The sequence below is a fragment of the Erythranthe guttata genome, chromosome 12, assembly GCF_056151865.1.
Source record: "Erythranthe guttata isolate IM_541 chromosome 12, IM_541, whole genome shotgun sequence".
Lineage (NCBI taxonomy): Eukaryota > Viridiplantae > Streptophyta > Magnoliopsida > Lamiales > Phrymaceae > Erythranthe > Erythranthe guttata.
The window spans coordinates 1,769,551-1,792,886 of NC_142544.1; the positions used below are offsets into that span (position 1 = coordinate 1,769,551).

Genomic DNA, 23,336 nt, shown 5'->3' on the forward strand with positions numbered 1-23,336 from the left:
AAAAATCAAAATGGGCTCGAGCTCGAGCTCGAGTTATAAAAAAAAAACTCGACGAGCTCGAGCTCGAGCCCGTCAAAACAGGCGAGCTCGGCTTGAGCTCGTTCACACCCTAAGTCTACTGTGGTTTATAACCTATTATACAATAATACAGATTTATCCAGTTCATTTATATGATTGGCTGCGGTTCCTTCGTCTTAAAAAAAAAAAGAAAAAAAAACTAATAAATTACAATTAATTAAGAGATATTTTATTTGATGAATGAGAGAAAATTATTTATGGAGGATGGGCCTCATTGTCCCAAATCGACAGAATATCGTCCAACAACAATTACTTGGGCTGAGAATTTAGACAGCTGTCAATCTCAAATATATCCAGTGGCCCAAATTCCACCTCAGCAATCTAATAGAAAAAAGCCTGGATCTGGACCACACGATTACGATCCGATAAGACTTGTCTCTATTTATTTAAAGTTTAAACCTATATTATTACTATTATTTTTATTTTTATTTTTTATTTTCTGAAAATCAACAAATAATACTACAGTAACACATGATAATGTAATAATTAATAATCCCCAATAAACCCAAATAATAGATGTACTTATTAATTATTAATATATAAGATATTATTCTCTCAATAAACAGACCATTAGACCAAGGTGGGTCTGGTTAGATTTAAGTGGCAAGTTTATATTAATTTAATCAAAGGATTATATTATTATACATATTTTTAATTTAATTTTTCTATGATAGTGATCTGTTTGGCATGTGGTTTGGTAGGAAACAGCTAAATTTGATATGGGATCTGGTTTTTCTGTAAATAGCCTATCCTTTTTAGCATATAATTTTTCAATTCTCAAACTTGTAATTTTATGTCTCGTTTTTAGTTTGCAAATTATCATGCAAACAAACCTTAATTAAAGTCATTTGTCGACCATAATACAAGCCAAATTCGTGCCCAAATAGTGTGGATTGTTATTATTTTTCAAAAAATAAGATATAGGTAAACTTACAAAAATGCAAATTAAGAGAGTGTTTGGCTAAACTTATAAGCCGTTAAAAAAGACCTTATAAGATGTTTAAGACCTTATAAGCTTTTTCAAAATATTTGATAATTTAAAAAAATAAGCTGCTATAGAGCAAATAAGATTATTTTTAAAAAGTACTTCCACCCCACCAATTTATTTAAGATCATATAATAAGTAAAAAGAGCTTAAAAGGTCATTATCCAAACACTAATTAATTCTAAAAATAAAATGTAACAACTTATCGGTTCTTGAAACAATTTATCAGACGTAAAAGTTTATCCATTGTTTAAAATAAGTTTATCCAAACAAGCCATAAATATGAAAAGATTAGGAAGAGTGGTAGAAGTTGAACTAAGAGGGTGTTTGACTAAGAGCCTGTTTGGCTAAGCTTATAAGCTCCTAAAAACATCTTATAAGATGCTTAGGAGCTTATAAGTTGTTAAAAGGTGTTTGGTAAAAAAATTGCAAAAGATCTTATTTTTTCAAAAAATAAGCTGTTAGGGAGTTTATAAGATGTTTTTAAAAAAATACCTATACACCACATTTTTTCTTTAAGATCTTATTTGCTTCTTTACTAAAATACTTAAAATACAAAATTACCCTCAAATACTTTATTATATTACATGAATACTAATAATATTTTTATTTTATCAAAACAACGTGTTCTTGTAATCAAGATTAATAATTAGTTAAATATAATTATCGTAATTATCATAATAATTGTGAAAAAAATTATTCTCTATTTATATTTTATATGTATATAAAAATACACGAATATTCTTATTATCTCCATAATAAATTATATTTCTTTCATCTAAAAAAAAATTATATTTCTTTTACAACTTTTATTTTATATTATTATATAATTTTATATTATTATTATTATTATTTGAAAAATTAATTTGTAAATATTATAATAATATATTAGGAACAAAAGTATTTGAGTCAAATAAGTTTAACAATTATACTGGCGTCATGTATTTTTTTGTCATTATAGCAATAAACAGACCTTTTATTTCCAAACACCTGAACAAGTTAAAAACAAAAAGTAACTTATAAGCTACATATCCAAACACCTTAAAAAATGTTTTTTAAAATAAGATCTAACAGCTTATCAGCTCCTAAAACATCTTATCAGATGTAGGAGCTTATAAGATGTTTTAAATAAGCTTAGCCAAACGGGCTCTAAGCTTATAAGATGTTAAAAGGAGCTTATAAGATGTTTTAGAGCTTATAAGCTCTTCCAAAGTGTTTGGTAATTTTTAAAAAAAAGATCTTAATTTTTTTTAAATAAGCTGTTGGAGACCAAATAAGATCTTTTTAAATAAGTATCTCTACCCCACCTTTTTATTTAAGATCTTATAATGAGTAGAAATAGGAAATAAGCTCATTATCCAAACACTCTAAAAATTAATCCTAAAAATAAGATGTAACAGTTTATCAGCTCTAAAAACATCTTATCAGACGTAAGAGCTTATCAGCTGTTTAAAATAAGCTTAGCCAAACACCCTCGCCAAACACCCTCCACCAACAATTTCTTTGTCAGTTTATCAACTCTTAAAACAATTTATCAGACAAGTTTCTAAACTATTTAAAATAGATTTAGCCAAACATATCCTAAATATGAAAAAATTAGAAAGAGTGGTACAAATTGAAACAAGTCCTACACCAACAATGAATTTGTCAATAATTGTGTAATAAAATGAAATATAGCCCACATATATTTTGCAGGTACACTGTACCATGTTACCATATAAAGTGTAGAGTAGCAATCATCCTTCGAGTCATCTTACATATTTTATGTATGTAGTGAACTATCCACTACTATTTCTTTTTAGTGGATTTCATTATATGGTACAACCTTAAAATCTCATCCTTCAAAAAAGAAAAAAAAGAAAAAAAAAAGGCATAATAAACTAATAGAATTATAATTACTAATATTTCAAAATTATGTCACGTGCATTTCACCTTTCATTTATTTATTTATTACTTTTTTTTTTTTATAATTGTATTTGATAGAACTAATTAGATTGCATGTTAAACTCAAAAGTATAAATATATTTGTTTTCCTTTGTTTTATGCCCCAATCTATCCAGCACGGAAACTTTAACTTCATAACGTTTCCGTGTTTCGGACATGTTTCGTGTCCGATACTCGAGCACACCTGTCGGATACTTTATGGGCTATTTTGCAGTTTTTTATTGGTTAGTTGAATAGTAGATATTTAAATATTTTGGTTGCTTCCCTAATTATTTTACATGGTTTAATGATCAATAGTAAACTGATAGTTGATAGTAAAATTTATTTTGAATATATTTGTATAAAAATATATAAATAAAATTTTATTTATAAATATACCCATACACTTTTAATATTTATACATTTCCCCCAAGCTTTCGTATCCCCATTTTTTGGACATGGCGTTCCCCTGTTCGTTTTCCCATTTCCACGTAGTGCCATTTCCATGTCTGTGTTACATAGATCCGAATACATCATATAAAAAATTCTCAAAGCAAAAATCCTTACTAATAATAATAATAATAATAATAATAATAATAATAATAATAATAATAATAATAATAATAATAATAATAATAATAATAATAATAATAATAATAATAATAATAATAATAATAATAATAATAATAATAATAATAATAATAATAATAATAATAATAATAAATAATAATAATAATAATAATAATAATAATAATAATAATAATAATAATAATAATAATAATAATAATAATAATAATAATAATAATAATAATAATAATAATAATAATAATAATAATAATAATAATAATAATAATTAAAAAAAAAATTGTGGGCCATAGCATTTGAGGATGTCCTTAGACCACAAATGAAAATAAAATATCTATTGAATCGATGGGCAATAATCGGTTGACTGCTGTTTCTACAGAGGAAGACCAACAAACATGTGTCTTACTCAATTCCTCATCACACTCATTCACTAAAAAAATTGCATTTTAATTGACATCATATAATCCACAAATTAAATTCAGAAAAAAATAATAAAAAATAAAAAATAAAAAATTGTATTGACGTGACTGACATATTATCTTGTCTCTGGGACCAGCTTATATGTATATAATTTTTTTTTTTTATAAATATATATTATATATAGGACAAAATGCACTTCACCCCCTTAAAAAATCAACTTTTTGCACTTTCCCCCCTGAAAATATATAAAAGAGACTTTCCCCCTTCAAAATATAAAACTAGGAGCAGTTTGCCCCGAAAATGTATTCCGTTCAGAACTTCGCCGGATTTCAATAATGCGGCAGGGTAATTTCGTCATTTACATTTAAATGTCATTTTATATTTATTTTTTATTTTTTATTTTTTTATTTTTTATTTTCCCACTTATATTCCATTTTTTATCAACGCCTTTCTCCTCAAATCGAATTAGGGAAACCTAGAGTTTTCTTTTACCCAAAACTCAAATCCAGCAGCGACAATCTCTCCAAATTGAATCCGCCAACTTAGGGTTCTTCTTTTCAAAATCAAATCGAATCAGCGGCCATCTCTTCTTCATCGACCGGTCAAAAGATTCATTAAAGGTAATATTTTTATCCATTTCTACGCGAAACTGGATTCGCGAATTAGGCTAGCTCTTCTCCATCGATTGTTGATGATTATTATTTGTCTTTATTTATTTTTCGAACATTTACTAAAGCTTTAGTGGGTAATTAGTTTGAATTATTCAATTGATAATGTTTGAATTTGTGTGTACTGTGTGTTTTAGGTAGTTTGAATTATTAAATTATGGACAAAAGTTGATTCTGGGGCAATGTGCTCACTATTTTGGATTTTGAAGGGGCAGTGTCTCTTTTGTATATTTTCAGGGGGGAAAGTGCAAAAAGTTGATTTTTTAAGGGGGTGAAGTGCATTTTGTCCTTATATATATATGGTGATGAACTAAAGAAGTTAATTGGAAAATGCTCCTTCATGTTATTTTGAAACTGCTAAAGAGGTCCTATAGTTATTTTTATTAGCATACACCCCCCATATATATCTTACTTTTTTTAGCTCACAACTCTCTAATTTATAATTTCTTATCGTTTATTCGAACTCACTCACACGTGGTGACCATAGAGACGTGTGTTGTCAATTACACACTTTTATACACATCCACATGTATGTGCGTGATTATGTGTATATTTATGATATAAAATTATATATGGTGTAAGATCTAAGAAACTTGATTTTCCAATTGCAAAACGTTATTGATGAAAATAACCGATGATTTTGAACTTTTTTTGACATTTTCATACAAAAACAAGTAACGGCGGAGCCAACATAGGACCAGAGTGGACCATTGCCCATCCAAAAAATCCGTGTATAATTAGCATTATTGTTTCTCCATAAAAGGAAACATTTAGCCCCGCGAACTTAAAATACGGGCTCCGCTGGTGAATCCAGGAGGGCCTAATGTGCAATAAACACTAATTAAAATAGAGTGGAATTAAAAAAAGAAGGATAATGAAACCAGAAAACATTTTGATGGCTCCACTGAAACAAATTAAAGAAGCTTCTTATTCAAGTGACCCATATGACATAAGAGCCCTTTGTTTTGTTTGAATTAGGGTTTAGCCCCCCTACAGAATGTTGGTCTATCTTCATCCATGCATGCTCATTTTTTGTTGCTTTCAGTTTACTCAGCTATGGCAATATTAATCCAATTTTTTATTCATATATTTATATGTTTTCATAAAAAGTAAAATTAAAATTGACGCAAAACGGAAGCACGATAAAAAATTAATTTCTACAAATTAATCTTATAGAACACGAAAACTCTGGAATCCAACAATAATTGAGAGAAAACTCCGAAATTTTATTGATAATTGAAGATGCCGAAAAATAAACCATAGAGCAACTATTTATACTAAAGAAAACGAAAAAATCTAATCAAACTAGGAAAACGAGAAAATTACCAAAAAAAGGCAAAAAAAAAAAACGAAATAACTTCTAAACCTAATAGAATACATAAAATTGGAAACATCCCAACTTGCGGAATTTAAATCCGAATTTTCTAGAATTAATTATGAATTATTTAAAATTTTCCTAAAATAGCAAAAATGTCGTTTTGAAGACCTAAACGACCTCGAAACGCCAAAATCCATCGCACATCACAATGTAACGGTGAGTTTGACTCCCCTCGTTGTTCCGATTCGGAAAAACTTGGCCCCATACGGCCATACAATTCCGACTCCGCCACCTCTGCATCAGTAAAGACCTCTGCATCAGTAAAGAATTAATTTCTACGAATTAATCCTATAGGACACAAACTCTGGAGTCTACCAGATAATTGAAAGAAAACTCCGAAATTTTATTGATAATTGAAGATGCCGAAAAATAAATTCTAGAGCAACTATTTATACTAAAAAAACGAAAAAACTTAATCAAACTAGGAAAACGAGAAAATTACTAAAAAATATTCTTTATATAATTTTATGGACCACTTGAAATGTGGTGTATGATGAATTATGAGGCAAAATGAGTATAGGGCAAAATTGACCAAAATTGTTGTCTGCAGCTTTCTTTGTCTATAGTATTACTTTGTTTTCTTGATTTATTAATCTCGTATTAACTCTTAAGTATAAAATTGGTCACAAAATTATGAGTTTTTTTTAAAGATAAATGAAATGGCACGTATTGAGTAATAATTTGATCACAAAATCATAATTATTGATATTTGAATTACTTTTGTTAACATACTTTAATTCATATTGTAAGGTTAAACGTTCGGGATATTGCTTGGTCCACACCGTTGTTACTCGATATGGCCATACTTGTAAGGAAGGATTTTTTATCCCCTTCTATTTGACGAATATTGTCTAATAATACAAGTGATTTTTTTCTCAAAAAAAAAAAAAATATATATTGTAAGGACACATAATTATTTTCCATCATATATAAATTTTACATATTAATAAATTATCATTATTACTTGTTCACGCATGCTCAATATTGTCACCATCTTTAACAGCATATATTATTTCTTCCTTTCTCTCTTTTGGTTTTTTTCCCTAACACGATTGTGTAATATTTCAAGGGTCAATTATGGCTACCTCGCTAATATTAAATTACAAAAAAAAAAAAATCCTTATTTTTTGGATAATTACAACTATGTACACGTCCATCTTTACAACGTCAAATTTTACGGAATCTTCTGAATTTCGGGTAATCTTTTACAGAATATTCTAAATTTCACATAATCTAGAAGATTCCATTAAATTTGATACTGTAAAATGAACGTGCAATACGATTTATAGTTGAAGAGTTTGATTGTAATTATCCAAAAAAATATAGTTTTTTTTTTTTAATTTGACTTTACATCAATGACTGGACGTAATTTAACCTATTTTACATTACATTTTTTGTTATTGTTTATTCATTTGTACATACCAATTGGACGTAATTGAACCTATTTTACATTACATTTTGTTGTTATTGTTTATTCATTTGCATATACCAATTAAAACATCAAATTACACTAGATAATTCTAATCTAATCATTATAATTATTTTGATTTAAGTGTAGCATGTCATTATAGATAATAATAATAAAAAAACAATTAATTAATTAAAAAAAAAAAAAGCAGAGTAATGACCGCATAAAAAATATTTGTACTATAGAGAAATTCGACTGTCATTGTTCAGAGAAAAATTCCAACAAGAAATATAAGGTTCAATTTTTTTAATCTTTTAAAACTTGTTGGATTTTGCATTGAGATGCAATAAATTAAATCGAGGTTGAAAATTGAAATTGGGAATAGTGTTTGTTGTATATACCTCGTTGCAGAATTTCAGGATGTTAGAATTTATAAATAAAATAAAACCCACCGAAAGAACAAGTGGCACTGCCTCGTATCACATGCCAATTTCCCTATTGGCTCTCATGCACACTATAATTATTGTTAAAATAATAATATTAATACTATGATTATTGTTAAATAGATACATAAATACTATGTGTAACTCAATGCACGAGCTTTAAAAAAAATGTTTTTTTTTTTTCTTTACCGCAATTTCAAATTTAGGTATCCAGAGAATGTGATTACATTCGAATTTAATCGGGTGAAGCTAGAAACATCAGAGTCATAAAAATAATTGCATTATAGAGTTGATTTTAGTATCATATAATCTAATTTAATTTTTATTGAACTAAATGTCAAATTATAGTTCAGCCAGCGTCGTTTGAAATTATAATTTTGTCTAACGAAAAAATATGTTCTCATGTACTTTGATACGTTGAATAACCGAGTTCGAACGAGCATTTCGTCAACTATCGAGTAGTTAATATACTTTTCTTTAAAATTCAAGGTTCATAAATTTTGATTGATGCCATATTATAACCTAATGAATTTTGCCATAAATCTAAATTTTTATTATACACTTATACACATATAATACATATTTCCCTACCATTCCTGAATTATGGTCAAATTACGAAAACCCCATGCTATTTGGGTAATTATAGCCACCGCTCAATTATGCATTATCTTACGAAAAACCCCCTTCAGAAGTAAATTTAGGGATGTTAAATCGGTAAAATCGAACCAAAGTTTCGGTACGCCAATATTCCATGCCATTTACCGAACTGAATATACAATTTGGTTCGATAAATAATCGAATTACATGAATTTTATGTAAAAATATTGAAAAGGAGATGTAGCTTCAATTAACCAAACAAGATCGTTTTTTTTCTTAATAATTTGACCGTAACTTAGGGGTGGTCGTCTAGAATATTTTAACATTCTTTTACTAATTTTGAAGGTTGTTCGTAAATACCGAGACTACCCTCGAGACCCGAATGCGTGTAGTCACCATCTTCACCCACACGCCTGATTGCACCACTCTCTCTCACACACTCGTGTCAATTACTTTCATTTTCACCAAACCCCAAACACTACTATGACCACTTTTTCCCCCCTCTCTCCTCTCTCTCTCTCTCCTCAACTTTCTCTCTCTAAAACAGACCCAAATCCAACCTATATAGTAGCCCTACTAGCATTCCTCCGCCATGGATTCGTACCATGCTAACATGCGCACCTCGACGACAAACAGTATCCAAACCACTGAAACAGTACTAATTAGTTACCACCTCTAGTAACAATTCAATTCCTCCTGCCACAAAGAGAGAAAGCGCTAATCTAGAGAGAGAAACAGATTTGATTGATTCTATTTAATTTCCTTTTTTATGTGCTAGGAGGATGGGTTTTTTTTGGGGCCGCCGCCACCTGCTGGCCGCGGCGGTGCTGATTTTCTCCGCGGCGGCGGATCCCAACGACGAGCAGTGCCTCACCGGACTCAGCCAATCGTTGATTGATCCATTGCAGAACCTCCAGAACTGGACGAAGGCCACCTTCGCTAACCCTTGCCAGGGTTTCACCTCCTTCCTCGAAGGCGCCACCTGCAACAATGGCCGAATCTACAAACTCTCCCTCCCCAATCTCTCTCTAAAAGGCACAATCTCTCCATTTTTATCCAATTGCACGAATTTGCAATCCCTAGACCTCTCGTCCAACTCCATCTCCGGCCAAATTCCGCCGGATTTACAGTACCTGGTGAATCTAGCCGTACTGAATCTCTCCTCCAACCGCCTCTCCGGCGAAATCCCCAGCCAATTGGCGCTGTGCGCGTACCTGAACGTCGTCGATCTCCACGAGAACCAGCTGTCCGGCCCGATTCCGCAGCAGCTCGGGCTTTTGGTCCGGCTTTCGGTTTTCGATGTGTCGAGTAACAAGCTGTCCGGACCCATACCCGGTTCGCTGGGGAACCGGAGCGGGAACTTGCCCCGGTTCAATGCGAGTTCGTACGAGGGGAACAAGGATCTGTACGGGTACCCTTTGCCGCCGATGAAGAGTAAAGGCTTGTCCGTAATGGCGATCGTCGGAATCGGGCTCGGCAGCGGGCTTGTGAGCTTGATCCTCAGCTTCGCGGCGGTGTGCGTCTGGCTGAGAGTTTCGGAGCCGAAATCGGAGAACGAACACGAAGGCAAAATCAGTCAGCTCATGCCTGATTATTGAATTGATCGCCATTCTTTTTTTTGACAATCCGATTGAAAATCGATCGGAAAAAATCAACTGTAATTTTCAGGTGTGTGTGTGTGTGTGTTTTCTTTTTTCTTTTTTCTTTTAATTTCACCCTTTTTTTTTTAATTGGAATTCTTTTATAGATGGTTAGCTTTAGTATTTAGCTCTGTATGAGTGGTTTGATTTTATTTTTATTTTTATTTGGTAATTTTCTTGACAATAGTTACTGTTTGGTAAAAAAAATGTGTATATAATTGATAGAATGAGTTGAATTGTGGGTTTGGAGTAACATAAATTCATTTCTTTTAAAGTTTTATGTCTAAAGAAAGGATGCAAATTTAGATCAGATGACCTGTTTTAATAGGAAAATCGGATGCCACAGGATGATTGACACGTTATATAGTTTAAATAAAAATATAATTAAGATTCTAATAATTGAAAAAAAAACACAAAAAAAAAAAACAACCGGCATAAGCAGTAACTCCTCTACCTGATTATAATCAACGTGATTTATTAAAAGTTAACACTTAAAAGTATCACAATCAAAAAATTAGTGAAATATGATTTATATTTAAAAAATGACTCATCTGTTCAGAATTTAATCTCTAAAAAAATGATATATTAAATGGAAATCGGCGGGATTATGAATCTTGACGGGGTGGAAAGATATAATTAAATCGAGTTTTGACTCAAAAGAGTAGTGAGGTGTTGTTATCTACAATATAATACTATTGTTAATTATTAATTATTATTATTAATATTAATTAATATTTGACGACCGGCTGTCCGGCTCGATGTTATCTTGAAGTTTATCCCCCTGTATTTTAAATTCTCTTCTATTTCTTTCGAATAAAAATTATGTCTCGATCATTTTGTTTAAGATCTTACCACACACAAAATAAAAAAGAAAAAAGAAAAAAAAGGATTATAATTTGGAGGGTAAATTACGGTTAGCCCCTCAGGAATATCAAATTATGAAAAAATCTCGGCTTAATTCCACTTTGCACCCTTGAAATATACCATTTTGGCACTTTGCACCCTCGAAATAAATTAATAGCACTTTGCACCCTCGAAATACAATAAATCATGCATAATGCACCCCAAATGAATTTTTAAAGCTAAAAAATATAAATTTAATATTTTTAGTGATATTTTTTTAGAACGCCAAATGTCAAATATTTTTTTTAAAAATCAATCATTTTGAAACTATAAAGTTTAAGAATAAAAATACATTTCATCAACATAATTAAAAATTATATTTTTTATCAAAATAAAATATTTTACGAAAAAAAATCATTCAGCTATTCCGTTATCAAGTTATCTGAAAATCATATTTCCTTCTAAATATTTTCACCTAATATTTTTAAACAGTTACATAAAAGATCCATTAATCGAATAATTTAGTGATAAAAGCTTATTTTTTATTTTTCTTTTGTAAGAAAATGTAGTTTTTTTTAATACTCCGGTGTAATTTTTATTTTTTCGCACTTTGTCCGCTCGAAATTAGGTTTGAAGTTCAAGAAAATAACAATTTTTTTTTATTTTGTACTCGGAAAATAAAAACACCAATGAAAAATGAAATTGCCTTTATTATTCAATTAAGGGTGCATTGTGAATGATTTATTGTGTTTTGAGGGTGCAAAGTGCTATTATTATTTTTCGAGGGTGCAAAGTGCCAAAATGGTATATTTCAAGGGTGCAAAGTGGAATTAAGCCAAAAATCTCTTATGTTTGGATAAGTACAACCACACTTCAACTATGTATTTGCTTACATGTTTGAGAAGCTTACGAAGAGAAAAGGAAACGAAGAATTTATTAACACAAACATACACACAAATCAACTGGTTTTATGGTCCAAATGAATTTACATTACTTATTTCCAAGTATTCGATTTTTGTTGTTGTCCAAACGAAATATTTATATCGAGCATATGAATCCATATCACGAATACAAGATTAATAGAATTTGTGGACTCAAAATACAAATAACCACTCCCTAATGAGTAGATACAACCGATGGACTTACGATATTGAATATGTCATCCAACGGTGCATGATCACCGCTTCCTTCGTCCTTTCTCGCGTATAATAATTCCTTCCCTTTAAACACAAACATCCCTCCCTAATAATCAAATCCAGTAAATTGAATTATTCAACAAGCTAAGAACATGTTTATTTCACGAAATTAAGGTTTAAAAAAAAAAGAATAAGGAAGATTGATAATCCCGAAAAACCTGTTGAAAGACGCCACTTTTATCATCTGGGGTGGCTTTAATAGTGTAGTTCTTCACAGGGTTCTTCAGTTGTCTCGAAAAAGCTTTGGTCTGTATTGCAGTTAATACAGTACAGAAATCCGAGGTAAAGCAAATGCGATATAAATAATAAATAAAATTATCTTGCGAGTTACGTTAAAAGGTTGTAGAACCATACACTAGCTATGCTGAAAAGTGTACGACGAATCCCGTAAAACAAGCCCAACACATCGTACGCCTGAAATTCAAGAAAGGGTGTCCGAAATTAGTTTAGTTCTATGACTAAATTAAATGATGAAATGAAGAAATGACCTTATGATCAGGGTCACAGTAGAGGGAATCCAACGGAAACGGTAACTGTTGGCACAAAATAATTGGTATTAGAGATCAGTTTAGCCATAGCTATAAAAAAAATGGATAAGGAGGAAACTATATATGACTTTTTATTTTTTTATTAGATTTCTCGAGAAAGAAAAAAAAGGGAAAAATACACTTTTCGTCTCTCAAGTTTCCCCCGATTTGACATTTGGTCCCTCTATTTCACGAAAAAACCAGATTTACTCCCTCATGTTTCGACAATAGAACTCCTTTGGTCCTTTCCGTCAATTTACTATTAGTCCGTCAGTTAAGACAGTGATGGTATGCTTAATTCCATTAATACTAACGGAAAATTGATAGAAAGGATAAAAAATATTAATTTTTTTTTTGAAACATGAGGGACAAAATCTGTTATTTTTTTTGTGAACAGGGACTGCCAAATGTAAAATTGAGGTAAACTTAAGGGACCAAAAGTGTATTTTTCCCCGAAAAAAAAAAAGGATAATTTATTTACTTTTTCAGCAAGAATTTGAGCTCTGTCAGGGGTACCAATACCAACAGCAATTAGCTTCACTCCGGCTGAGTCGAATTTCTCCTTCGATTCTCTGAGTGCTAAGGCAAGCTCCCAGCTACAAAAATAAAATAAAAAAATTAAATAAATAAATACAAAATCTCATAGTATTTATTAACAAACGAAAAAGTCATGAGGGGATTTCGGTAATTTACCTACAAAAACATCCAAAATGTCTCAATAGTGCAACAACAGCCACTTCCTGTAAAGAATATTTTTTCGGTCAAGTTCCGAAATTAAGAAGAGAAAATGAAGCTAAAAAAGAAAACGAAACATCTCGTTTGTATGGCAAAAACACTTCCATTTATCCTTCATTACCATCTTTTTTTATATTGAATGTACACTGTTTCTATATTCAATACTACTCTGTGAAAAAGTGCAAGTCTAGTAAACCGAATTGACCGAATCGGGGAAGCTAAACTCATACAAAAGCTTCATCGAGTATTAAAATTAAAATAGTGTATATTTTTGGAAATATTTTTCGGAAATTAAAATTGGATCGGAAATCGTAAGCTAATGTAATCCAATTCCCTTCCAAAAAAACGGAAATTTGAAATTTGGAATGAAAAATATTCTTCCAAAATAAAAAATAAAAATATTCTGATCGGAATCGACGGAAATCGGAAATTCAGATCAGTCTTAAGAACACTAGAAAATATTCATCGACATCAACATCGAACTTCAGACCTTTTCATGGCATCGTCATCGGATTGACTATCAATTCAATGGTAATATATGCCGAATTTGTTGAATTTCATTTCACAATTCACATGTCCAAAGAAAAGAAATTTAAAAAAATATTGCAATTAAAAGAATCATAATTCACCAAACAGATTTGAGGAAATCAGGCGAAAAAGCAATATCACCATAGCAGAGAAGGGGGTTACAAACAATTATACAGTATAAATAACTAGCAATACCTCCTTTTGATCCCAAAGTTCCTTAAATTTCACCGGCTCGCCGGCGGCGGTGAAGATGCCAACTTCCCCGAGCAAATCGGCGATGTCTTCAGGCACGACGGTGGTGGCGGCGGCGGCGGACGACGTCATCGGCACAAACGACGATGGTCGACTGCGATTAACTGGAAGAAGAGCTCAAAAACTGATGGGATTGGTTTGAATTGCAAAAGATTGTGAACAAAAAGATATGTAGGGAGGTTAATTAGTGTGAAAGCGTGGAGATATTATCTTTTCGCCATTAATGCTAGCAAAGAAATGGGACTAATTTTCAGCACCGAAGAAGAAATAAGAGCCAGATTTCTTCAGAAACGACGTCGCTTTTTGATCAATTTAGGGCTAATAAATTGTTTTGGGGAAATTGCAGTCGATTACACACTTGGGTCCACTATGTTCATAAAAAACACATTTGATCCCTCATGTTCCAATAATTTAACATTTTTGGTCATTTTAGTCAATTTGTCCGCCAGTCCGTTAGTTAAGGCAATGAGGGTCACACGCTTAATTCTGTTAGTTTTAACGAAAAATTGATGTAAATGTGTTTTTTTTTTTTTTTTTTAATATGGAAGATCAAATCTGAAATCGAAACAAACTGATAAAAACTGTATTTTTCCCAAATTGTTTTGTCAAAAGTTATCATAGCCTTGTCAATTTTGGTTTTTTTACTGAACGGAGCACTGTCAATTATAACTATGACCGCAAACTTAGACCGAATGACCTGTTTTAATAGAAGAATCGGATGCCAAACGATGATTGACACTAACTCATAACCCTTCTAACCAGCCCTAATTTAATTATAATCAGCGTAATTTATTAAAACCTTCTAACCCTAATTATAATCAGCCCTAATTATAATAGCTTAATTTATTAAAAATTGAGACTTAAGAGTGTCACATGTCAAAAATTCAGTAGAAACCAATTTATTCAGTAGAAACCAATTTATATTAAATATCAAATATCAGCTGATCGGCTTAGAATCCAATTTATATTAAATATCAAATATCAGCTGATCGGCTTAGAATTTAATAATCTCTGTACTTAGAAGACTGCTAATTCGCTCATAATTTAATCTCTTATAATTATGTACTTAGAAGACTTTTAACTTATAATAACAAAAGTAGACTAAACACATTTTTCATCAATTAAAGAATAAATCAATCATATTAAGTATTAATCATGAAAATTCATCTTTCTCGTGATAACTTAGTCTAGGAATCAACTCTTTCTCATTACATATATAAACTAATTCGATTGATCGAAGAAAATATCACCCGTCCCGGACCCACCACACCCATCGTCCACGCCGTTTTCGAACCAATGTAAAAACGACGAATCATCATCGTCCACATCATCAACATCAACATCAACATCAAAACCATCACTCCAGTCCACACCATCATCCACGTCATCGTTTTCGAGACCATCAAGAAAAGGATGATCCAACAACATTGGAGCACTCGGCCTCAAAATCGAATCCCTAACTAAACAGCACTTGACGAAGTCCTTCGCCTCCTCCGATATATTAGTCCCCTCCGGAATTTTAGGCAATTCGTCTTCCGTACCTATCTGCTTCAATATTTCATCCGCCTTCTCACCGCCCCACACGTGCTTCCCTGTCAGCATCTTAAACACAACGCACCCGACCGCCCAAACATCCGACGCCGCCTCCTGTATATTATCCACCACCGTCTCCGGCGACATGTACATAGTGGTACCCCTCCTACAACACCCGCCACCGCCTCCCCTCTTCGCCAACCCGAAATCGCAAATCTTTGCCCTAAAAGACGGCTTAGTCAGCAAAATGTTATCGGGCTTTAGATCACAGTGGACGTACCCCGCGCGGTGAATATGATCCAATCCTCTGAGGATACATCTCGCGTAAACCCTAATCTCGGATTCAGGCAAACCCGACGGAGATTTCTTGATTCTTTGGGCTAGGTTTCCGCCAGAGCAATACTCCAACAAGAGATTGTAGGCCAATAGGGAACCGTCGTGGCGGGCCATGGTTGTCTCATCGCCAAAGCACTCGATTAAGTAGGGAGAGCCCTTCAAGTGTCGCATGGTCTCCCTCTCGTTTCGGAGTGTGCTTGAAACGGAAGCTTCCGAAGATTTCACAGCCATTGTTGACGGAAGATGACCGTACAATAATTTCGACGTGGGATTCCTCTTCTTCTTGAGAGTGGCTCGATAAACGGACCCGAAACTTCCTTTGCCGATCAATGGACCCCTTATCCATGCAGCACCATCTCCATAATTCTTGTTCTTCTTTACATCAATAGTATCAAAATTAATGCAAATTTTCATGGAAAGAAGAGAGATTTTTCTGAAAGTTTTACGTAGGGTTTATGAGAATATAGTTGGTGTGTTCTTGGAAAAGAGATTTAGTGCCCAAATAAATAGGAGTCCTATATAAACAGGTGTGGTACGAGATCTTATAAAAGAATTAGTGACTGCCATGCATGCATGTGTCCTTAATCAATTGTAACTCTTATTCGTGCAAGAAAACTTCTTTGTAAACTCTTACAGAACATGATATAAAATAGGGCAAATTACGGCCACCCCTAGGTATGGCAAAATTACGAAAAAACACCTTTTATTTGGGTAATTACAGCCACCCTTCTTTTTAAATATTTTTACATAAAATTTATGTAATTAGGTTATTTACCGAACCAAATCGTATATTTAGTTTGGTAAACGATATGAAATGTTGGTGTACTGAAATTTCGGTTCGGTTTTAGCGAATTAACAACCCTAGATTTACCTATAGAGGGGTCTTTTCGTAAGATAATACATAGTTGAGGGGTGGCTGTAATTACCCAAACAGGAGGAGGGTTTTCGTAATTTGACCATCGCAGGGGTGGGCGTAATTTGCCCTATAAAATATGTAGGGTAAGATATTAAATTCGTAGTAAAAGGTTTTTTGCTATGATTTTATTACAAATTTTATCCATGGCAAATACGGGCGTGACAAAAGTTTTTCCATGGTAAACGGCTGTAACAAAAAAAAAAAGTTTGCCACGGTAAATTCTAGCATTTACTACGACCACAAACTGATGCAATAGTAATAAAATATATATTTTATAACAACTTTTTAACGTAGCAAAATAATTCGTAGTAAAAACTCCTTTTTATTCTACTAGTGAAAATAAATTCAATGTATAATACAATTTTATTTGTACAATATGATTTAAACAGGAGTATATATGTATACACACATTAATGCATAACAAGTTTTTACATTCTCAAGTACTCAACAATGTATGGTTATCTACACAAGTATTTATAAGGAGCATAAATGTATGTATACACATCACCTTAATGCATACACTAATACAAGATTACTAACAAATTGTGGACTAATTAAAAACAATAACAAAATATTATTCCTCAAGCAGAAGAAACGTTGCAGCAAATTTCAAAGATATCGTCCAACGGAGCGTGATCGCCCGTTCCTTCATCCTTTCTTGCGTATAATAACTGCTTTCCTTTAAAAACAAACATCCCTCCCTGATAATCAATCGAACCCGAGTCGGATTATATTATCTCACAAATTAAAGGGAAAAAAAAAACGAGTTTAAGGCATGGATGAAACATTGAAAAATTCGAGGAATTATATAAATTAAAATTAATTAACCTGTTGCAGGACGCTACTTGTATCGTCTGGAGTGGCTTTGATAGTGTAGTTCTCCATAGCCTTTTTCAGTTCCTCAAATCTCGAAAACACTTTGGTCTGTAAGTTAATTAATACAATTTAATGAATCTGAAATCGAGCAAGAACAGAGCAAATAATAATAATAAGATAATATATATATATATATATATATATTATATATATATATATATATATATATATATATATATATATATATATATATATATATATATATATATATATATATATATATTTCAAATTATGTTTAGAAAAGGTTGAGAGAAAATGTACGCTAGCTGGATTGAGAAATGTACGACGAAAACCAAAATACAAGCCCAAAAGTTCGTACGCCTGAAATTCGACAAGGGTGCATTTAGAACTTAATTCGGTTTTATTGTGAAAAATAATGAAATTAATTCACTTGCAGATGGTAATTTACCTTACGATCGGGGTCACAATAGAGGGAATCCAAAGGAAATGGTAACTGAATTGTTGGCACAAAAAAAATATTGTATTAGGGATCAATTAAGGGATTTTTATGCAAAAGTCTCCAACCAAGCATGTTTATTATTCTATAGGTTTAGGGGACATATCTCTTTCACCAATAAGCCCATCCCTTTAATATTTATTATAACTAAAGGAAACATTCATGTATATCCCAATATTACCCTCAACCATTTATACCCAATTCTTAATTGTAATACAAATTAATCAATTTTGTCCAATAAAGTTCAATTTTGACCACAAAAATTCAATTTTGACTTTTTTTTGGAGTATAATTTAATATGCTCCAATTTCATCCTTAACTTAATTTAATCTCAATTTGACCCCAAATTTCACAAATTATTAAATTTTGACCCAAAACCTTTTTTTTTTCAAAAAAAAATTTTTTTTTCAAAAACTTTTTTTTTTGCCGCCGGATTCCGGCGTAGACTTTTTTAAATTTTTTTTTTTTTTTTTCTTTCTTCCGGATTTTTTTTGTTTTTTTTTTTTTTTTGTTTTTTTCTTTTCTTTTCTTCCGGATTTTTTCGCCGGTTTCCGGCGGTCTCTTTTTTTAGTGTTTTTTTAAGTTTTTTTTTTGTTTGGTTTGTTTTGTTTTTCCACGTCCGCCGCTAAACGTTGACCGTAATTGTGCTGTCACTGACAGTAAATTAACGTAATTATACTGTCAATGATAGTTAATTAACGTAATTGTACTGCCGTTGACATTACATTTATGTAATTGTGCTGCCGTTGACAGTAAATTAATGCAATATTATATTTTTTTATTTATTATTATTTTTTTTTATTTTTTTTTATTTGTTGACAAGTCAACGTAATTATATTACTGTCGTTGACAGTAAAATAACTGTAAACACAATAATATTACTGTCAACAACATCAATATTATTATTTTTTTGTGGTGTTTGTTTTGTTTGAGTTATTCACGGAGTAACGTATTAATATTACTGTCTATTATTGTAATATTACTGCAAACACAATAATATTACTGTGGTTGACGGTAATATTACTGTTTGTTATAGTAATATTCCTGTCAACCACATCAATATTATTATTTTGTTTGGATTTTTTGTTTGTTTGAGTTATTCACGGAGTAACGTAATAATATTACTGTCTACTATTGTAATATTACTGTTGCTATAGTAATAATGTAATATTACTGTTGCTATAGTAATATTACTGTCACTCACAGTAATATTAATTCTTTTGGTTTTTTTTTTATTTTGTTTACATTTGTTGAACGGACAACATAGTAATATTACTTTATTATACAATAATAATGAATTTTGTTGTGTTAATATTAATGTGCTAGAGATTAATATAGCAATATCACTGTGTTAAACTATAGTTTAGTTATTTTTACTGTGTTTAACAGTAATATAGTTAATATTACTGTCATTCAAAGCAATATTGTTGTTTAAACGGAAAAAAAAGTTACAGAAAAAAAAATAAATAAAATATATAAAAAATAAAATAAAAAAAAGTCAACGCCGGAGACCGGTGTTTACCGCCGGTCAACGCCGGAATCCGGAAAAAAAATCCGGAAGAAAGGAAAAAAAAAAAAAAATTAAAAGTCAACGCCGGAATCCGGAAAAAAAAAATCCGGAAGAAGAAAAAAAAAAGAAAAAAAAAAGTCAACGCCGGAATCCGGCGGGAAAAAAAATGTTTTTGAAAAAAAAAAGTTTTGGGTCAAAATTGAATAATTTGTGAAATTTGGGGTCAAATTGAAGTTAAATTAAGTTAAGGATGAAATTGAAGCATATAAAAGTAAGAGGGGTTATTTTAGTCCTTTACATAAATCTGGACCATGTGTGGACTTATTGGTAAAGGAGAATATTGTCTGGATCTCTTTATGAATAAGTTCCCACTGATGGACTTATTTGTAATATGCCCATCAATTAAAACCATAGTAAAATGTCGATTAAAAAAAAAACCCTTTTTTTTAAAATGCGGTCGACTCGAATCTATATTTGTATCCAGAGTTTGATTTATCGAGAAAAAAAGAAAGATAAAATAATTACTCTTTCAGCGAGAAGTTGAGCTTTGTCGGGAGTACCAATACCAACAGCAATTAGTTTCACACCGGCGGATTCAAATTTCTCCTTCGATTCTCTGAGTGCTAACGCAAGCTCCCAGCTAACAAAAAAAAAACAAAAATATTACGGTCCATTTGGATGGAGGGATTTGGGGAGGGATTTGATTTGGGGAATGGATTTGAAATGACTCCAATTTTGGAGTCATTTGAAATCCACCACTATTGCTCAAAAAACAACTAAAAAGGAGGGGTGGGGATTTGAAATCCATCTCCAAATCCCTCAATCCAAACAAGTCCAAGGGATTTGTTATTATGGATTTGAAATCCCTCCCCCAAATCCCTCCATCCAAATGCACTCTTGTAGTATTTGTCGAAACGAAAAATTCGTGCAAGGAGTTAAGTAATTAGTAATTACCAACAAAAACATCCAAAATGTCTCAAAAGTGCGACAACGGCCGTTCCCTGCAAACAATAAGTTTTTCGTAAGGAGCTGTTTTTACTTGTGAGTTAGCTAACTTTAAAAACGAAAAAAAATCGGAATTAACGGCATTCAACTTCAACGTTGTATCTTGTATCTCTTACATAATATTTTCGGCAAAGTTTAGTTGATTATTTTTTTGTTTTTATTCTATTTCAATTTTTTTGCTAACTCGATAATTCGGTTATATGACGTTATTCGACTACTGATTGTATAGTTTGATTTTACATAACAAATACAGAGTTCCACATTATGCAATTTTGAAATATTTAAATTCGATACATTCAAGTTTAATGTGTACTACGCCTAAGATTAAATGATTAATAGTAATATCAATTCATTTTAAGTACCTAAAGAAAAAAAAAACAAACAAAAAAATAATAATAAATAAATAAATAAAATCGACGAACCAGAATTGAATAAACCAGGCATTTTTTTAAATTACTAACAAATAATTATAGAGTAGAATTTAGTAAATAAGCAGTAATAAAATACCTCTTGTTGATCCCAGAGGTCCTTGAATTTGACGGGCTCGCCGGCGGCGGTGAAGATGCTAACTTCCCCGAGTACATCAGCAACGTCATCAGGCACGACGGCGGAGGAGGCCGCCGCCGCCGTGGCCGCAAGCGGTGGTGGGCGACTAGGGTTTCCTGGAAGAAGGGATTTAGATTTAGTGACGTGTTTGGTTGAAATAGCAAAAGATTGGGGTGGAAATAGTAATTTTTTGTGAGAGTGGGTAGATGGGAAAAGAAGAGATGTGGACGGAGTGAGAATCCCTTGAGATATCAATTTCGCCATTTTTATTTTTATTATTTATTTTATTAGTGTTTTTTTGTGTTTTGTTGTTGCAGAGCTGCAAATCAAAGACAAACCTAATTTACATGGTGGAGTGGTGGACTGATAATGAACATAAAACATGTGTGTGGCGGGAGAAGTTTCTCAATTTCTCCTACTCTCTCTCTTCTTTCTTTTTTTGGTAGATAATTTTTTGGGTAAATTACAGTCAACCCCTTATTTATGGTCAAATTACGAAAATTCCCCTGTTGTTTGGGTAATTACAGTCACCTCTCAACTATGTATTATCTTATGGAACGATCCTCCAGAGGTAAACTTAGGGATGTTAATTCGGTAAAACCAAACCGAAATTTCGGTACGCCAACATTTCATACTGTTTAACGAACTAAATATAAGCTTTGGTTCGGTAAATAACCGAATTACAAGAATTTTATCTAAAAATATATAAAAAGAGGGAGGTGGCTGTAATTACCCAAACAAGAGGGATTTTTTTTTGTAATTTAACCATACATCAGGGGTGACCGTAATTCCCCCCCCCCCCCCCCCCCCCCCCCCCTTTTTAAATAATATAAATAAATCCTCATGGTTCTTTGTTTTGGGCTCTATAGTACCATGGTTCGTCGGAAAGTCGCGGTACATTGTTGCGCACATTGACCTTCTAGTTCCAATGCAACGTCGTAGCTTCTTTGCGGTTGGAAGAGACAAATTTTAACTAAAATATTAAAAAAGTAGAATTTATGTCAAATATGTTTTTATATCAACATTACAATACAATAATATGCATATCACAACTTCAAATATGAAAGTGCATATTGTCTTGCTCTTTTCTTTATATAGCATGCTATTATTGAAGACAAAGATGAGAGTGCATGCTATTATAGCTTGAATTTATAATAATTGTTGAAAAAATAACATTTTTGTCAAAGTGTCCGGTCCACCTGGACCGTCATCCATGTTTTTTTTTACTCAGTCCATTGTCGAAATTCAACTGATCTTCTCACTGTGACATGGTTGTTTTGTAATTCTGTCACGCCATTTTCCGGTGTTCCAACGCATCACAGTGCAAAAATCATTTTTGTTATGGTTCTGGAACGGAGGGCACCGTTTCTGTTTTGTTCTGATAGTTCCGGTGAACTTTGTCAGCTACTACTACCCAATTAAGCCCATAACAAGTAGAGATTTCGAATCGAGCTTGTTTAAATTTGGTGGGCTCGACTTCGAGTTTTTGCCAAGTCTAGTCATCAGATTCACGAGATGGATCAACTTATTTACACATCGATATATAATAATTGAATTATGCATTCTAAAAAAAAATTTAAAAAAAATTATAAGAATTTTTCCGCCCATACATAGGCACAGGCCCAATAATTTTTCTCTCTATTTTGGGCTTGCAACCATTCTTTGGGCCTCAATTAAGTTGCAGCATTGTTACAATCCAACTATCCCTTTTCTCTATTTTTATTATTTAAAATTGGGTAAATTACGGCTACCCTCTTAGATAAATTCAAATTACGAAAAAAATCCTTCATGTTTTAGTAATTAAAACCACCCTTCAACTATGAATCTTTTTACACGTTCACCAAGTTGTGTCAAATTTAGTGAAATTTTCTAGATTATGTGGAATTTTCACCAATTTGACCCGTTTTATCACATTCGAGCTCCACCTTTTGAAACAAGATGATCATAAAAT

At 31.9% G+C, this 23,336-nt stretch overlaps 4 protein-coding genes across 4 annotated transcripts; 1 reads left to right on the plus strand and 3 right to left on the minus strand.

The window, feature by feature from the left end:
- The first annotated feature begins 8,924 nt into the window (after positions 1–8,924).
- On the plus strand, positions 8,925–10,384 carry LOC105953503 (receptor-like protein 44). Its single transcript, XM_012977171.2, has one exon. It carries the CDS (start codon positions 9,268–9,270, stop codon positions 10,081–10,083), a length of 816 nt encoding a protein of 271 aa, XP_012832625.2. The 5' UTR covers positions 8,925–9,267; the 3' UTR covers positions 10,084–10,384.
- A 1,534-nt stretch (positions 10,385–11,918) lies between these two features.
- On the minus strand, positions 11,919–14,508 carry LOC105953502 (thioredoxin-like protein AAED1, chloroplastic). Its single transcript, XM_012977170.2, has 7 exons — positions 14,150–14,508; positions 13,385–13,431; positions 13,173–13,287; positions 12,653–12,697; positions 12,519–12,578; positions 12,323–12,412; positions 11,919–12,210 (listed from the first exon to the last, which is right to left on the minus strand). Exons 1-7 carry the CDS (start codon positions 14,276–14,278, stop codon positions 12,085–12,087), a joined length of 612 nt encoding a protein of 203 aa, XP_012832624.2. The 5' UTR covers positions 14,279–14,508; the 3' UTR covers positions 11,919–12,084.
- Positions 14,509–15,427: 919 nt separating this feature from the next.
- On the minus strand, positions 15,428–16,527 carry LOC105953429 (mitogen-activated protein kinase kinase kinase 20). The gene has a single exon (XM_012977088.2). The coding sequence runs from the start codon at positions 16,487–16,489 to the stop codon at positions 15,428–15,430; it is 1,062 nt and encodes a 353-aa protein (XP_012832542.2). The 5' UTR covers positions 16,490–16,527.
- An 874-nt stretch (positions 16,528–17,401) lies between these two features.
- On the minus strand, positions 17,402–21,802 carry LOC105953452 (thioredoxin-like protein AAED1, chloroplastic). Its single transcript, XM_012977111.2, has 7 exons — positions 21,347–21,802; positions 20,789–20,835; positions 20,360–20,474; positions 18,277–18,321; positions 18,129–18,188; positions 17,820–17,915; positions 17,402–17,692 (listed from the first exon to the last, which is right to left on the minus strand). Exons 1-7 carry the CDS (start codon positions 21,647–21,649, stop codon positions 17,573–17,575), a joined length of 786 nt encoding a protein of 261 aa, XP_012832565.2. The 5' UTR covers positions 21,650–21,802; the 3' UTR covers positions 17,402–17,572.
- Positions 21,803–23,336: the final 1,534 nt, after the last annotated feature.

Bases quoted from the DNA above. Each gene is read 5' to 3' on its own strand.
- LOC105953503 (XM_012977171.2), top strand. From the start codon at position 9,268: ATGGGTTTTTTTTGGGGCCGCCGCCACCTGCTGGCCGCGGCGGTGCTG.
- LOC105953502 (XM_012977170.2), bottom strand. From the start codon at position 14,278: ATGACGTCGTCCGCCGCCGCCGCCACCACCGTCGTGCCTGAAGACATC. The intron at 13,432-14,149 runs GTATTGCTAGTT...TATTCTTTACAG, and splicing joins AACTTTGGGATCAAAAGGAG to GAAGTGGCTGTTGTTGCACT. The intron at 12,698-13,172 runs GTAAATAAATTA...TTGTGCCAACAG, and splicing joins CTCAAATTCTTGCTGAAAAA to TTACCGTTTCCGTTGGATTC.
- LOC105953429 (XM_012977088.2), bottom strand. From the start codon at position 16,489: ATGAAAATTTGCATTAATTTTGATACTATTGATGTAAAGAAGAACAAG.
- LOC105953452 (XM_012977111.2), bottom strand. From the start codon at position 21,649: ATGGCGAAATTGATATCTCAAGGGATTCTCACTCCGTCCACATCTCTT. The intron at 20,836-21,346 runs GTATTTTATTAC...TATTGTTTGCAG, and splicing joins ACCTCTGGGATCAACAAGAG to GGAACGGCCGTTGTCGCACT. The intron at 17,693-17,819 runs GTTAATTAATTT...ATTGATTATCAG, and splicing joins CAAGTAGCGTCCTGCAACAG to GGAGGGATGTTTGTTTTTAA.